The sequence below is a fragment of the Zalophus californianus genome, chromosome 12, assembly GCF_009762305.2.
Source record: "Zalophus californianus isolate mZalCal1 chromosome 12, mZalCal1.pri.v2, whole genome shotgun sequence".
NCBI lineage: Eukaryota > Metazoa > Chordata > Mammalia > Carnivora > Otariidae > Zalophus > Zalophus californianus.
The window spans coordinates 106,705,591-106,722,822 of NC_045606.1; the positions used below are offsets into that span (position 1 = coordinate 106,705,591).

Consider the following 17,232-nt stretch of genomic DNA (forward strand, 5'->3'; position numbering starts at 1 on the left):
CACCCAGGCGCCCCGCTAAATACATTATTAAATTTGATTTCATCTGTTTCTTTGTACTTTTTAAAGTGTGGCTACTACGTAATTTATAATGATCTATGTGGCTTGGATTATATTTCTATATGCTTTCTTCTACAGCACAGTTCCAGGGACAATCATATTTCCTGGAACCCTCCAAAGCCTCCTCTCAGGGCTTGGACTCAAGATGTTCTTTCCCAGCCTCTCGTCTGGGAAATTATGTGTCCTTCCCAACCTCAGTTCTTTCTTCCAGACGGCCATCTGTCACCTCCTCACTCACCGCTCTCACAGGTTCACGTTATTTAGCAGCTGTTTGCCTGTTTCTCTGTCCTAGCAGTGATGAGCTACTAGACGTCCGGAGAGTGTTAATGTAGCTTTCTATCTCTAGCCCTCTGTCACTTCCCAGGTCATCAAATGAACTTAGGAAGGCAACTACTATATGAATGAACACAATAAAAGAAATATTACAAGACAAAATGGAACTGCTCATCAAAGGAGTTATTTAGAAAATGGTTGTTTTAGGAAGTCCGAGGAGAGAAAGGCTATTTTAGCTTCCTCCATAGCCATTTATTCAGCAGTTGTGCTGGAAATAGTGAGCAAGAGGAGACAGCATTCACCAAGCCTGTGACTATGGTGCATCTGGGGAGCTCGAAGTCATGCTGTTTGCTGATGAAGGATGGCAGTGGAAATGAGAAGCAGAGTCAACACATGATTATGTTGAAAGGAGTCTGGTGGCACTTGAGACCCAAGTCAGTAACGCGGTATGCATGACTTTCTCCTCATATTCAACAGAGTTTGAAGCTTTTCCAGAATCAGCTGTTTTCTTGGTTGACAAAGAGTGACATAGTGCTTAAAAGCATGGACTCTGGCATCAGACCATCCATCAGCCTGGTTTTGTGAGTTTAGGCAAGTGAATTAACCTCTCTGGCCTTCAGTGTCCTCATCTGAAAAACAGTAACAGGTCCACCTCACAGCGATGCCACAAGAATTAAGTGAATGGCCCAATGGAAAGTTTGAGTTTGGTGCCTCACTTGGAGCAATTCCTCAATATATCACAGCTCTCACTGAAAACTGCCTTTCCTACCTTCCTTTTCTGTTATGTTCTTCCTAAAGGGTTAATGAGTGAGAATGAAAGATAGTAGTGATATGCCCAGGACCAGAGTACAATTAAATATAAAAGGCTTTTTGGATCTGCTATTAATTTCTCTAAGGCAAGAAGCTAGGTAAATGGCCTTTGTCTGGAACAAAGAAGACAGATCCATAAAACTGTAAACTGGTTCATAATAGTGTGTGATTCAAAAACACAACATCTGCAAAATAAATTTTCTATCTCCAGGAAAACATGTTATGAAAAGCACAGACTATTAATAACATGCTCACGGATGTACTCCTTAACACATGATTTGAGAGTCTGCTCTTTTTTTGTGTGCATGAAATATTAAGGGGAATCTTTTCTTAGTAACATTTGGATACTAAACAAATGCAAAACAGTTTGTGGAAACATAGCTAAACATCAGTTATAACGTGCATTACTGGAATAGGACCACCCCTCTTCAGTCTTGCATATTTAATATGGACTTTTATATTAAGCTTCAAATAAAATAATTCTGATAAAATAAATCTGAGATGCAGACTATCTGTCTTAATGTTTCAGTACTCTTGTCTCTTGTCTCATATAAAAAAATCATTCTTTTAACAATTACATTTTCAAATACTTTGATTCCCAGTATCTTACAGGCTGTGTATTATCCAGTGACATATATGGGAAAAGGAATTCTAAGGTGCAAAGCCAGATACAGGTGAAAGCTCTTCTCCTAATCCATTGTATGTTTGCTAAGTCGAGTTTTGGGGTGCTTAATGTTCTTGCTTCGAAGAGGCGGGGCATAAGATGGCTTCCTGATGCTGCCTCGGGACCTGAGTACGACGCCCTCCAAGTACCTGGCGGTACCAGGCACCCAGGAATTGGAGTTTCGCCGCTTAAGCAGCAGTCAGCTCAGCGGCATGCCTCAGTTTCCTCGTCGTAGCTCCAGATGTCCGGTGACGCTCTCAGCTCCGGTCCTCCCGGCCAGGCCGGAGGGCCAGCCCAGCTTAGTTCCCGCACCGAGGCCCGCGCCCCCACCCAACCGAACGCCGACCGGGCTGGAGACCAGGACCGCGCTGCGTCCCTTTCCGCCCCACCGAGTGGGGGTGACGGTGACGGTGGTGCGTTGTGGGTATTGGGGGATTGGTTACCCGGGCCAGCAATGGCTCGGCCCTCTGTTGCTTCTGCCTGTGGGTTGCTAGGAGCCAGGGATGCGCAGGCGCGCTGGGGACGGCCGCGGGGTATTCTGGGACAGCGGTGGCTCGGCGCTCTTCTGCTCATGCCTGCCAATTGCTAGGAGCGGGGAGAGGCCAGACGCGCCGGGGGCAGCCGCACGGCATGGCGGGACAGCGGTCGTTCGGCGCTCAGCCGCTCGCGCCGGCCCGTTGCTAGGAGCCGGGGACGCTGGCCCGGAGGTCCGGGCCCGCGCGTTGCGATGGAGCCCGGGAAGGTGAGTGCGAGCGAGCGGCCCGTGGGGCCGGCGCGGCGGTCGCCCGTGGGCCCGGGTGCGCGGTTGCCGGCGTCCCGGCCTCCTTCCCGCCGTGGTCGTGTCGCGCGCTGGGCGGCGTGGGAATTGGCCGCGGCAGGCTGCGCGCGTCGTGGTCAGCGGGGCCGCGGCGCGGAGGGTCAGTCCCAGGGCGGTGGCCCGCGGCGGGCGGGTTGTATTTCCCTTCTCTCTGGCGAGGCAAATGCCTTTTTTCTTAACCTTATCACTTACCATACTTTAGCTTATTAATCAGCCCTATTATCCGTTTAATAAAGCCTACCTTACGAAATCCTCTCCAGAGTCCGCCGATTTTGTGCTCTAATCAGAACTCATTTTTTTTCCTAGACCTTCTCAGAGCAATCATCTGGGAGTTTCTTTTCTTTGTACTTCTGGGTTAGATCTGCTGTGTTTGGATCCAGTGTCCTCAGGATTCTTGAGACCGCCCTCCCCCACCCTTTCCCTGGAGTAGCCCCTCAAGTGCCGCTTTTACATAAGGTTATGTAGGAAGGAGGCTGTGCTCCAAGAGGGTCCTTGTTCTGCTGATACACTCGAGACTTTGGCTTAGGGTAGAATTCCAGGATCAGACTTAATTTCTCCAGGACTTCGAAGACTCATTTATTTGAGGGAATGAGAGAGAGAGGGAGCACCGAGCGGGGTAGGGGCAGGGGGAGAGGGGGAGCGGGACGCAGACGCGCCCCGAGTGTGGAGCCCGCTGTGGGGCCCAGGACCCCGAGGTCCGGCCCGAGCGAAGTCCGACGCTTCACTGACTGAGCCCCCCGGCGCCCCAGAGTTTCTCCAGGACCTCGCCGGCATTCTGCTTTCGTCTTTGAGCAACGGTTTGGTTGATGAGATATTTTTGTAAATAACATTTTCTTTCTTTCCGAAAGGTTTAGGATCTTGTCCTTGGTGTTCTGGACACATATGGCAATATGTCTACTGTGGTTCTTTTTTTTCATTCATTATTTTTGACATTTGATTATGCATTTCAAAATGGAACCTCAAGTCTGCCTTTACTTCTAGGACATTTTTTCTATTCTGTATTTCCTTCTTTCTGTCTTCCCCGTTCTTTCTGGAACTCTGATTCGGTCTCCTGTTACATGTTGAATTCATGGCTCATATTTTCCATCTCCTTGACTTTCTTTTTCTATATTCTGATTTCTCCAGCTTTATTGTTAGCTTTATGTACTTGTTCTAATTTAATTAATTTTTAAGCAAAGAACTTTTATTGTTACAAATAAGGTGGGAGATAGCTTTTTTCAGGTTTTATTTATTTATTAGAGAGAGAGCACAAGCAAGGGGAGCAGCAGCAGAGGGAGAAGCAGACTCCCAGCTGAGCAGGGAGCCCGATGCAGGACTCGATCTCAGGACCCTGGAATCATGACCTGACCCAAAGGCAGGCGCTTAACGGACTGAGCCACCCAGGCGCCCCATTTTTTTAAAGATTGATTTATTTATTTGAGAGTGGGGGGGACGGGTAGGGATGGAGCGAGGCCAAGAGAGAATCTCAAGCAGACTCCTCGCTGAGCACAGAGTGCCGCACGGGGCTCGATCCCACGACCTAAGAGCACAACCTGAGCTGAAACCACGAGTCAGACACTTCACTGACTGCACCACCCAGGCACCCCAAAGAGGGAGATAGCTCTTAAAGCACTGTCTCCCCTTGGGGTTAGAGTAGGAAGCTTTTTTTTTTTAATTTTTAAAAATTAAAAAAATTAAATTATTCCAGTATAGTTAACATACGGTGTTATATCAATTTCAGGCGTACAGTATAGTGATTCAACAATTTCCTACATCACACAGTGCTCATCCAGACAAGTGCACTCCTTAATCCCCGTCACAAATTTAACCCCTCCCCCCACCCCTCCCCTCTGGTAACCATGAGTTTGTTCTCCAGAATTAAGAGTGTTTCTTGATTTCTCTCTCTTTTCCCTTATGTTCATTTGTTTCATTTATTAAATTCCACATATGGGTGAAATCATATGGTATTTGTTTTTCTCTGACTGACTTACTTCACTTAGGATAATCTCTAGTTCCATCCATGTCCTTGGATATGGTGAGATTTTATTCTTTTTTATGGCTGAGTAATAGCCCATTGTGTATATATACATCTTCTTTATCCACTCATCAATCAGTGAACACTTGGACTGTTTCCATAATTTGACTAGTATAGATAATGCTGCTATAAACATTGGGATGCATGTATCCCTTTGAATTAGTATTCTTTTTTTAAATAAAGATTTTTCTTTTTTTTAAAATTTCCTTTTTTTTTTTTTAAGGATTTTATTTATTTTTTGACAGAGAGAGAGAGACAGCGAGAGAGGGAACACAAGCAGGGGGAGTGGGAGAGGGAGAAGCAGGCTCCCTACAGTCCCAGGACCCTGGGATCATGACCTGAGCCGAAGGCAGACGTTTAACGACTGAGCCACCCAGGTGCCCCTAAATAAAGATTTTTCTTTATTTCCTTGGGTCATTTTCTTTTAGGGTCATTTTCTCCATTTGTTTTTCTTGATTCTTCTCTTTTTTATGTCAGTGTTTTCTCAACTGTCTGATTGACTTTTCATATTTATGAATGAACCACCAGGTTTATTAAAGTAAGTTTTTTGAATAGTAGGGGTTTGCTCTCCTGGTTCCTGCTCAGTCTTCTCCCTGAATTGTTTGTAAAGCCCTTGTTCTTAAGCACTGAGATAGGATTCCAGAGCAGGCACAGAGATTCTTCAGGCTCTTCACTCCCAAAACCATTTAATTATCAGACACGTACCTCTCTATTAGATCTCACCCAGATAAGTTCTCTTCTGTGTCTTTTTGTGATTCTGGCTGACATAGTTCACCAAGTTGATTACATTTTTCATTACTTTGAATTATTTTGGGGGTTGTTTTCTAATGCATATTTATAAAATAAACATTTCAAAGTAGCAAAAGCAGCTATTTCCTGGCAGCTAATGAATCCCCATATTAGGTTCTCATTTGCAAGTTGGTCGTTAACTTCTTAGGAAGTTAATCTGGTTATTAGAACCTTGTTATGCAATTATTATAGTGCTACAGAATTAGTGTATTTTGTTCCATAAAGTCAAGGGACGAGTAAAACCTCTATGCAGTGATTGGAATAAAATTGTACTCGACTTTTTGGTGTTGTTTTATTGTAACTTTATCATGTACCAGGCTTTTCCTTAGGTTTGTGTCACTATATTTATTTGCTGACATCACTTCTATCACTAATATAACCAGTTTTGTGTTCATTATTTCTACTAAGATCATAACAAGGTTCAGTATTTTGTAGCTATTTATAGGAAATAAAACTTAATAGTGTGTTTGCTGACTTTACAGCTGCTTGATAAAGGTAGTGAGTTTTCAGTGTTTTTTTTTTTTTAAGATTTTATTTATTTATTTGACAGAGAGAGACACAGTGAGAGAGGGAACACAAGCAGGGGGAGTGGGAGAGGGAGAAGCAGGCTTCCCGCTGAGCAGGGAGCCCAGTGTGGGACTCGATCCCAGGACCCTGGGACCACGACCCAAGCCGAAGGCAGATGCTCAACCGACCGAGCCACCCAGGCGCCCCCAGTGTTAGTTCTTTAAAAACATTTTAGTTTACCTTGCTTCTAGTGTTTGACTTTTATTAATTTCTATGTTCAATGATAATTTTAGAAATTTCTAATTTTTTGTTACATACCAAACAATTGGTAATGTGTGAGTTTATTATCATGAAATTTATTAATCATAGCTTAAAAGGTATGAACACACATATATATAGATAAATATATATATGTGTATGTATTTAGTTTATCCTTAGAATAAAATAAATTTCTTGTCTTTTTAAATGTAGATATGAAATTTGAATTGCTGTGTTACAGCCATTCACTGTTAACTGCTGTTAACTATTTAGGTCGGTGCAGTGCAGCTTCATTCTGTTTTTAGAAAGGCTGCATGTTCTAGGGCAAATACCCTGGGCTCTTGGAGAGTTGGTCCTCACTAACCCACTTACAAGGTTCTCCTGCATGAAAAAAACTGACTAACATTTAGGGGCTTCTGACAGCCTAAGGCTATGTCCCTGTGATGACCCAGCCCCCTTTGAGTTCCTGTCTGGCAAAGCCCAGGGCTGTCAGAATGGCAGTGTGTTTGGTCAGCACCTGGATAGGCCTGCCCCTCCCTTTCTAGTGCATTTACAGTTTTGCATCCTTCCTCTGTCCCTGAGATGTCTGTGTGTCTCTACAACCCAGGAGTGTTTCTCTCTAGGACCTGAAAGCCATCCTGCAACTAGAATCCCCAGGAAGGATGAGGCCTCTGCCTCCAGGTCTCTATGGGAAGGTAGGCTCCTGACTTCCATAGCTGCCAGCCTGCAGACACTTATGTGTCTGGCCTGGCTGCATTTATGCTGACCAGCCCTGCGTGATTTTCTCTTCCCCAGCTGCTCCGTTTAATGTGCCCAGCCACCCCTGCACAGATGGGAATGGAGCTCAGCTGTCCCCTGCTGTCGGCAGTTTGTCTTGGACCTTCTCCCCACACTGCTAATCTGCAGTCAGCCCCCGAAAGGACTCAGTCTGCGGTCAGCCTCGCCCTTGCAAGTCAGACTCAGTGCCATCTGAGCTTTGGTGTCCTGTGCCTGGTGCAGCATCTGCACATTAGGGCTCTTGTTTGCAGATGCACGCGTCCACAACGTCGAGTCTGTCGTCTGGAACGTTAGAAACGACCTGCACATTCTCAGCCAGGCCGTGTGCCTGTTGGTCTGCTAACAAGCAGGGATGAGAGGGATAGCTGTGGAACAACCAGTAATCCAGTTTACTTGATTACTTGAGCAGCCAATAATTTGTTTCTAAGTAATCGAATTTATAATATAAAACATTTTCTAGCATTAAGGGGTAATTTTGAAAAAGACAGCCAAAGGTAAATTATGTCTCAATCCTAAAGCTGTGTGTGAGCCAGCCTCCCCTCTTTGCGTCTGTTGGCAAATGCACTAGTTGGTCTGTTGTTCTGTGGGCTTGGGAGGCCACCTTCTGTGGGCCTGGGTTGGGTTTGGGGCAGCGGGACTGGACAGGAAGAATGGATTTCTTTCATTTTAGGAAACATATTATGAGAAGTAGTAGGACTTGTTGATGGGTTGCATCTGATCTGAGACTGGAGTGTCAGTGCCCTGTCCACCAGGCCACTCTTGGCATGCAGCCCAGCCACAGCGACCGGCAACCAGGATGCTGAGGGCAAGGGTGCGTAGCCCCCAGGTGTCAGGAGCTGTGGCAGCTGTTGTCAAACAATTTGTGGAAAACAAAACAACTTCGCACTTTTAACCCTTTATTAACACGCAACTAATGGGTTCAGCTGACATTTAGCTTTAACATTCGGCAAGCGAGTGAGTGTTTGCTCAGCCGAGATGGTGCTGGGTGTTGAAGGCATCGGGTGGCTGCACAGTGCTGCCAATCCAGGACACCCTGGAAGCTCGTGGGTTGGGTGGTGTTTGGAGGCAGGCATGATGTTCCGGGATCTATGTGCTTTGGGGAAACTGCTTTTTGGGAATAGGGAAGTGGGGCTAGAGGGGTGACTGGGGATAACAGGCCCCGAGCATGACCCCAAGAGTGAGACTCTGGCTTTCCTGCCTCTGAGTTTGGCTCAAGAATAAACAGTACATAGTGTAATGAGGGAAAAGGACCCTGGCCCAGGAGGAGCTGTTCTGCAGCTTCTGCCTCTGGAAAGGATGGTGGGTGAGGTGTCCGTGCTCCCACAGCCTCCTCCTGGGGTGTCAGCATGAGGTGGAGGAGAAGTGCAGAGAATTCCTTTGAAGTCCTGCTGTACTCTAGGGGCAGACGGACAGCACCATGAAGGCTGTCTAAGGCTCTCCCCGCACAGGGCTCCAGAGAGCCTCGTGGTAAATGGGCATCATTGAGCCGGCTCACCAGGTGGCTCATGTGAGATGCTGGTCGGCTACACTGGGGCTCTTTCTGGAGTTGCTCATTTTACATGCAGCGGACACGCAGCCCGGGGTCACCTGGTGTGGACATTGACCTCCATGGAGTTGAACTCTCAGGTTTGCCTGTGTGTGGACTGAGTAATCCTGTAGCTTGAAGGGTTTGCTGTGTAGGCAGCTCCCCTCTTTTGTTTTCAGAGTGGGGTTTATTCCCCTTATAGGGGGAAGCGCTGCCTTTCTATTCTGTACTTGGAGAGACCAGAGTTTAACTGGTGTCTCTGTTCCACAGGGCAGGGGCTGAAATGCTGGTGAATTTGGTCTTTAAGAGAGTGGAGGGTAAAAAAGACAAAAGGCTCCTGGTCTGAAGCACTCTGTCTACACATATGTACGCAGAGTTCCTAAAAATACATGTGACACGTGAGGGCTGGGATAGGGCATGAGGGAACTGTGTGTTATTTTATAACATAAACCATTAATTTTTTAAATGACAAAAGACATTTAAAAGAAACAAAGAAAGAAAAATCTTTAGGGGGTGAGCAAGGCCATTTGCCTGATTTTCAAGGGCCCAAAGCTGGGTTGGTGAAAAGGGCAGAAGGAAGATCTTGTGGTCTACCAGAGAGCTGTTGCCTGCAGGGTTTTTACCTGTCAGCATAAGTCATGTAATTACATCTAGGAGGAGGCCCAGTCCATGGGCCCTGGCTGGTGCCCTTCCCCTCTGTAGGGGTCTCTAGCTCTTGTCCTCTCTCAGGGGCACACGAGCTCTCTGTTCAGTTTGGACCATGTGTTCGGAAAAGGTCCTGTGTTAAACCTCTACACAGAGCAGTGAACTTGAGACAAAAATTTTTAATGTTCAGAAACTATAAGTTATAACTATGCTAATTGCTACTGATCATCTTACACCATATCTTGCTGAGGACCCATTTTGTTAAGTCAACCAATTTATCAAAAAATACGTTTTCTCATTATAGTAGATCACAGTAAATTTTGTGGTTATAGTATGCGTTGGCTAGATTCTTATAATTGATTGCTTTTTATTTTTAGTTAGTATTTATGAACTATTGTGAACTGTTTTTCTGTTTCCTTAACTTTCACATTACCAGGAAGATTTTTGGTGGCTTATCCATGAATAAGTTTTTGTTTTTCATTTGTACTACATTTGCTTTAAATCTGAAACTTACAAAAATCTTACTTTTTTTGTACCCTCAAAGCAGTGTTTCTCAAAGGGAAAGTGAAATAATCTGGATAAATCTACCATGTTGTCTATAGGAAACATCCTTGATTAATTTGCTTAGTGAGTTTCTTCATTATCTAAATCTGTCTTGTATGTGGCCGGTGAATTGTGTATGCGCTTATGGAGGAGTCATGTTGCTGCATGCTCAGTACCTGGGGGCAAGGGGGGCGGGGCGCAGCCTGCCAGGTAGGGACACTCCAGGGGCATCTCCTCTGTTGGCAGCCAGAAACACTGTTGGGCAGTGGGACTGGGCACTGACAGGCATTGGGTGACATGGAAGGTGGAGAGTGGGGAGTGTGTTTTACCTACACTTATAAAGTAGCCAGAGGAACACATTCTATAATTGTTTATAGGTAATCTTAGACTAGGGAATAGTTTTTTAAAATTTGCATTACTATTGCCTTTTTTCCTAGTAGGTAGTAATTTCTTGCATGTCAAGGACTAATTGCCATTGACTTAAATGACCTAATGAAAAAGCAGCTCACTAGAGTGTACAAAATTAGTTTTTTAAACTTTAAAAATTCTAACTTTATACTTTTCTTTTTAGAGAAGAACAAAAGATGATACTTGGAAAGCAGATGACCTCAGAAAACATCTTTTGGTACTGTATCTTAAAGATTTGAGTTGGGGTCCTTTTGGAGCTTGGACGGTTTCTTGGACGGTTTTACCTGCTTCTCAACTTTGCTTCTGTGTGGCTCATTTCAGAAGTGTTTTTGACTCAGAGATAAAGCCGTATCGTTAATAGGTCTGGAACTGTGGTGGGACAGGGTTGCCCTGCTCAGCCCAGCATCCCAGCAGCTCCATCAGGTTTCTGTTATGGGTCAGGGCTTGGGCCATATGTGTCGGGGTGTGCGTGTATGTGTGTGGTGTGCATTGAGTGCATGTGTGTGGTGTGTGTGCGCATGTATGTGTGTGTGGTTTATCTGTGTGGTGAGTTTGCATGCGTGTGTTTATGTGTGTGTGTGTGCATGTGTCTGTGTGTGTGGTGTATGTGGAGGGAACTTTGGGCTGAGAAAATGAGTAAAAGGAAAATCCCCCTTTGCATTGGAGTCGGGAGGCCAGAGAGGGCAGCGCCCAGGCTCTACCAGTCCACTGTCCACTGCAGACCCAACAGGGAGAGATGCATCTCCCAGTGGATACTATTTTACTATCCCGGAAGGAGAAAGGAAGGTTTCCTCCTGCCCTGGCAACAGCTCAGCCAGCGAGAAGCCACTACACTTCCCAGCTCCAAGTTAACACCAACGGACTTTTAGATTAATGCAGCCCCTCCAAGTGCCCCCTCTCCTCTGTAAAAGAGCCTCCTCCCTTTGTTCTGCAGAATCACCTATGGTTTTGCCATAGCGTAATTGTCCCAGATTGCAATTCTCTGCTGTTCCTGAATAAACCCATTTTTGCTGGTAAAGTAACCGGGGTTAACAGGGGTTGAGATCAAGACCTCCTGAGAATTTTATAGGGGTGAGGGGCCGGTCAGTCCTTGTTCTTGGAGTTGGACCCAGGCTGTTAGTGTCTCAGAGACTTTAAGATGTAGCTTCAGTAACCCTTTCTTTTTCTTTCTGTTCCATGTGGTAGTTCAGATTTGACTTGCCAGCAGATGCGAATGTCTCTGGTAAATGGGTGCCCATTGCCAGTCATAGAAATGCTCAGTCTGATTTTGCATTCAGAGACTCTTCTTCCAGGCCCATCTTGCTGGGATGGAAAGCAGTTGCAGCTAGTGTTAAGACCCCTCATTGAGTATGACTCCGATTCCAAATTCTGCTTTTTTTCTCTTGGTTTAGGCTGCACAATCAGGTAGTCCCAAGGAAGATAAGAAACACAGAGAAAAGAAGCTGCATAAGGAGTCAGAAATGGACCTCCCTGAATACAGAGAGCCCAAGCACGGGGGCCCAGACCGAGACAGCAAGTACAGAGAGAGGCCTGGCGAGAGAGATGGCCCCGTGTCCAGGGAGAACCCTCATGGGGACAGAGAAAGAGAAAAGCGAAGGGAAAGGAGAAAGGACTCCAGAGACCGGGACAGAGAAAGGCATAAGGAGAAACACCGAGAGCAGGACACGGAGAAGTCTCACGGTAAAGGAAAAGACAGGGGCAAGGCCGGAGACCGCGGAGCTGAGAGGGAGGAGCGCGGGCGGACGGCTGCCTGCGCCGTCCCGCCGGGCCGGCCGCTCCTGGGCAGAGCAGAACGCGAGACCCGAGCAGGTGCGTGTTTCCGCCGCGGAACCTTAGCAGCTGGTGCGGCTCCACACCCCCTCGGAGGCGCGCTGCGTGGCTGGTGGCTGCATCTTGTCTGTATCTCTCCATAGAAGAGCTTAGTGCTCAGGGGCATTTCCCTGTCTTGCAAGGCTCGCTCGTCGTATTTTCTTTCATGATTTTCATAAATGTCTTAGCTTGACCTTGAGGGTATAGGCCTCTGTGGTGTGTGTGTGCAGGTATGTATGTACTTTTCACTGTTTGTTTTTTTTTTTTTTGACATTTTAAAAACTCAGTGAATGAAAGGAGTAACAATTTTCTCAATATTTACTACAGTTTTACTATTAAGGTACATTTTAGACTACCTGGCTAAAGCTCAGTCCACATTGTAAATATCTGAAAATAATGCTCTTTAATTAGAAGAATTCCCCAAAAGTGTCAGTTTTATTCTAAGCAAGATTTAAATATTTTTATCTAATTCCCAGGAATTCTAAGATAAATGTGCATACTTCCCCCCATGTAAGTATCGTCATTTTTTTACTGTACAAATAGTATATGTTTTTCTAAAAAATTCTACCTAGCTAATGTAAACAAAAAGAACATACTTAAACAATACATAATAATTCTTAGATTTGTCACAAAGGCTTGAGGTCCTGGTCATGAACAGGACGGAAACCACGGCCTGTTGTTCACGTCCCCTCTTATCACTGTTGCCTTCTGCTCCCAAGGCCGCTGCCTGGGTCTGCACGGAGCCCAGAAGCAGGGCACCTACTGGGGCGTGAGTGTGCATTTTTGTTGGGTAAAGTGTACTTAGGGGTGGGATTATGGGTTAATGGGGTCACCACTCGGCATGTTTAACAGAAACTTCCTTACTCTCCATTGCCTCTTTTCACGGTTATTGTATTGATGTTCTTGGTATGTATTTCTAATAATATCTTTTTTTGCTTCTCTGCTTCCCTGAGCACCTCGGTCAGTGGCCAGGTACTCAGATGCCGTGTATGTGGGCTAGTGCCCCTGTTGAGTTTCCAGGGGGTCAGTCGGATCTTCTCCAGATTGCCTCAGTTGCCATTGCGGTCTCCCTCCTTAGCCCATTTTAAGTTTAGATTCTAGGACTTCTCATGCTTGATATTGAAGGCTGTGTTTTAATTGAAGAATATGTTTTCATATGTGTTAACATATACTACATAATGATGCAATATGTACAGTAAAGACTGCAGCAAGATGTTAGGTCATTCTGATGTGCTGACGTTTGGAAATGTCAAAAATATGTTCTGTTTTTGTAGTAAGCAGAGTGAGAACGGAAGAGAAGGAGAGGAGAGATGGAGACCCTGAGAGGGGAGACGAGGAGAGAGAAAGACGATACAGAGAGAGAAAGGTACGTGGGAAATCCAGAAGGGCTTTCCAGAGTCTGCAGAGCACAGCCTGTTCCTGCATTGTTAGTAGAAGCAGTTTTGGAAAGTGTTGTCACACAGGATGTAGGGTCTGAGGAAGTTCTCAGCCACTTTTCCTTACGCGTGTGTTGTTTTCTTTCCAGGAGAAATACATGGTGGCTTTGGAAAATTTAGAAAATACAAATAGATAGTAAGAAGAAAATAAAAACAAATTCCACCCCAAGACGATTATTGATAACATTTAAGTATATACCCTAACAGAGTAGGTTTACATATGCATTTGTGTATGTATACATATATGTTTTCTTAAATTGGATTTTTACTCTTTTATGAACTTTTTTTTTAAAGATTTTATTTATTTATTTATTTATTTGAGAGAGAATGAGAGATAGAGAGCACGAGAGGGAAGAGGGTCAGAGGGAGAAGCCGACTCCCTGCCGAGCAGGGAGCCCGATGCGGGACTCGATCCCGGGACTCCGGGATCATGACCTGAGCCGAAGACAGTCACTTAACCAACTGAGCCACCCAGGCGCCCCTCTTTTATGAACTTTAAACTGGATACATTTGGGACATTTTTCTAAGTCATATTTCTATATAATATTAATGGCTGTACAATATAATGATATGGGTGTGTCAATTTTCTTGATACATCTGCTTTTTTTTTTTTGGACACTTAGGTTGCTTCTGAATTTTTTTTTTTATTATAAAGACATCCATGGGGTAAAGTTTTTGCATTTATTCATAATTATTTTCCTATGATTAATTTCTGGAAATGAACTTGCTAGATGAAAGTAAATGTAAACTTACCCCATTTGCTGTACAGAAAAGCTGTAATTATTTATATCATCAGAGTGTAATTTGCCATGTCCAAAGCAGCAACTAGGCATGATCATAATTTTTAATCTTTGCTAATTTGATTCAGAACAAAGGAACACTTCTGAACATTTTATGAAAGGGTTTACTGCCCTCTTGTTAGTTACCCCTCTGCATGTTTGCTTACTTTCCTAATGGAGCATTTATTCTAAGAGTACTTTAAAGATGAACTCCCTGCTAGTTATTTCTGTTTCCATTTATGTTTTGAATTTTGTTTGTGGGATCTTTGTTTTTATTAGTAAGTTTAAAGTTACGAGGTAGTCAGGTCTGTCTTTCCTTGTTTTGGTTGTTGATGTAATGCTCAGAGAGCCTTTTCCCCACACCAGGATTACGTAAGTAGTTGCCTGTATTTTGTTCTGGGTCCTTATAATTTTTTTAACACTTAAATCTTTAATCCCCATAGAATTGATTTTGGTGATAGGTATGTGGTTGTAATCTAACTTTACGACTGAGGAGTTTGGTCATGGAGCTTGCCAGCACGTTTTTCTTTAGGAAGGTTATCCTGGCAGAGATGAGCAGAGTGCGTGGGAATCAGATGAAGGAGAGGAGTCGGGAGGCTGCTGGGCAGCCACGGGGTGGGGGGTGGTGGCAGGAGTGGGATCCATGGGGACTAAGCCGAGAAGGAGGTCAGGGCCCTGTGGCTGGAGGGCGAGCAGTGACCCACTGTTGGGTGTGAGTAGAGGAGGCCCTCGGTGGGAGGAAAGGGCAGTTCCATTTGGGGTTCAGTTGAGATATACTGATGATGCTCCCAAAACTGAGTCTGAGCCAAAAATATGACATGTCAGCAGCATGTTCTGCAAAGAGCTGTGCGTCACCATGTGATGGATGTCACCACTTATTACTGAGCACCCACAGTGGTTTTGGGGAATCAGAGATGACTACACAGTGGTGCCTGGTTTTAGGAATCTCCCTGTGAGGGAGCAGATGCGTGAACTGCCAAGGACAGAGGCTGGTAGGGTGCGTGGTGCTCTGCTCACAGAGGTTACACATCTCACAGGAGGCACTAGGGTTGGTGGAGTGCAGGACGCATTCACAGCTGGGGAGAAGGTGACAGGAGTGACAGGGACGGGCTGTGGAGGACGGGGGCATACTTGCCATGCTGAGGAGTTTGCTCGTGGTTTTCCATATCAGGGTGAAGGCAGGAGTGCAATGTAGCCACTACCCAGTGGGTTGTGTGGCCAGCAGCGGGTTTTTCTTTCCGGAAGCACATCTTTAGAGTCAGGGTAGAGGAGTGAGTGCAGTGTAGCTTCGCGCACGTGTGAAGGATGGCAGCCCACGTTTCATATGCTCATGCGTTTTTCCATCTGTCCCACTCAAAGCTGCAGTACGGTGACAGTAAAGACAATCCTCTTAAGTACTGGCTGTATAAAGAAGAAGGTGAAAGGAGACATAGGAAGCAGAAAGAACCAGATCGAGAAAGGAAACATGGAGAAAAAAGCAGCACAAGGGAAAAAAGAGAAAAGTATCCAAAAGAAAAAAGTAATTCCTTCTCTGACAAGGAGGGGGAAGAAAGACACAAGGGAAAACGACACAAGGAAGGTTTTCAGTTCGATGAGGAGAGGCGCCAGAGTAACACGGCTGAAAAGGAGAGGTTGTCAAGAGAAGACCTTAAGAGAAGAGAGTCCAAGGTACCGTTTCTGATGCTTCCTGGCCTCTGTAGTCCCCCTGAGGCTGGCGCTCTTAGAAGAGGTTTCTCTCTCTGTAGCCAGAGGGTAAGATTTGTCGCCTTTGTAAAATGTGATCCAAGTCTGTGTAATGTGATCGGTGCAGAGAAATTGCTGATACAGTAGGAAATATGAAGCCAGATTTTCTGATTATATTGTGAATGTACTTTTATTTGTTTTTTTAATTTTATTATGTTATGTTAGTCACCATACATTACATCATTCGTTTTTGATGTAGTGTTCCATGATTCATTGTTTGCATATAACACAACACCCAGTGCTCCACACAGAACGTGCCCTCCTTAATACCCATCACCAGGCTAACCCGTCCCCCCACCCCCCTCCCCTAAAGCCCTGTTTGTCTCTCAGAGTCCATCATCTCTCATGGTTCGTCTCCCCCTCCGAATGTACTTTTAACATATACTCAGAAATCTATCATGAAATTGAAATTTTGAAGATGATATTAAGTGGAAAGTAAATTAATAATACAGCAAAATGTTTGAATCAGAATTAGTAGTGTAGGTTTACAAAACAGAACACAAAAATAAAACTATTGATTGCAAAGGGTCTAATTTTCCTGCCGTGTATATTGATAAAATAACTGCCATTGCTCAATATTTTCCTATACTAATTGTATCTTTTGTTCTCATGTATATACTTTTTGCTGTGCTGTTTTTCCAGACTCTGAAGCAAAGGGATTTCATTCTCCTGTTTCTCAGTGGTGCTCCCTTTCAGGTGCAAGCAAAGTGAGGGTCAGGGGCTGTGAGGCTCAGGAGGGTCAGGCCTTCAGGGGCAGAGACTGGGACCTCTGATTGACTGGTGCCCATCCATGAAAGTATGTGTAAGTCTTTTTAGGGAGGGTTGGTTAAGAATGTCCTGAAAAATCTTTGCAGTTGCTGCCTGGCCTCGTGCCCATCCTGGCTGCCTTTTTGCCGAGTGTGATAAATCACCTCTGCATCTGCCGCCTCCCGTGCCTTTGCCCACACCTTCCCTCACAGCAGGACCCTCACGGGCCCCCACCCTGGCACCTGCAACCTCTGCCCATGGTCAGGACATATGTCATCTGACAGCAGCAGTTTTGTTAACCACATACACATGTGTATCTTGAGCCCCTGGACTGTTTCCCTTGCTAACAGTGTCAGTGAGCTTAGGGACCGGAATTGAGAATGGACCCTCACAGACAGGTGTGTGTTCCTCTTGTGTTTTAAATCTCTTTCCCTAGATCAGAATCTTTTTAGTGTGTTTTTCCCAATTTTTTATTAGGAACATTTTTAAACATACAGCAAAGTTGACAAGTTTCCACCACCTAGATCCTACCACTAACATTTTAATAAACTTGCCCATTTTACATTCCCTAGATCAGATTTAGTGACTAAACACAGCCTGTTTGGTTTCCCACAGAAATGCCTTTCTGAGT

At 45.1% G+C, this 17,232-nt stretch overlaps 1 protein-coding gene across 11 annotated transcripts in view; it reads left to right on the plus strand.

The window, feature by feature from the left end:
- Nucleotides 1-951: 951 nt before the first annotated feature.
- DYNC2I1 (dynein 2 intermediate chain 1) overlaps nucleotides 952-17,232 on the plus strand; it is a 59,005-nt gene continuing 42,724 nt past the window's right edge. For 7 of the 11 annotated variants that reach the window (XR_003516421.2, XR_003516422.2, XM_027573628.2 and 4 more), the window contains exons 1-5: nucleotides 952-2,217; nucleotides 10,251-10,304; nucleotides 11,479-11,896; nucleotides 13,171-13,262; nucleotides 15,471-15,779. Coding sequence is in view for 9 of the 11 variants with exons in the window: in XM_027573628.2 (XP_027429429.2) it covers nucleotides 1,915-2,217; nucleotides 10,251-10,304; nucleotides 11,479-11,896; nucleotides 13,171-13,262; nucleotides 15,471-15,779 (1,176 nt within the window). In the remaining 2 variants the exon portion in view is untranslated. Of the gene's footprint in view, nucleotides 2,547-6,997; nucleotides 7,461-9,683; nucleotides 9,764-10,250; nucleotides 10,305-11,478; nucleotides 11,897-13,170; nucleotides 13,263-15,470; nucleotides 15,780-17,232 lie in introns of those variants that run through there. The other 4 variants (XM_027573630.2, XM_027573631.2, XM_027573632.2 and 1 more) reach the window with 3 other exon arrangements.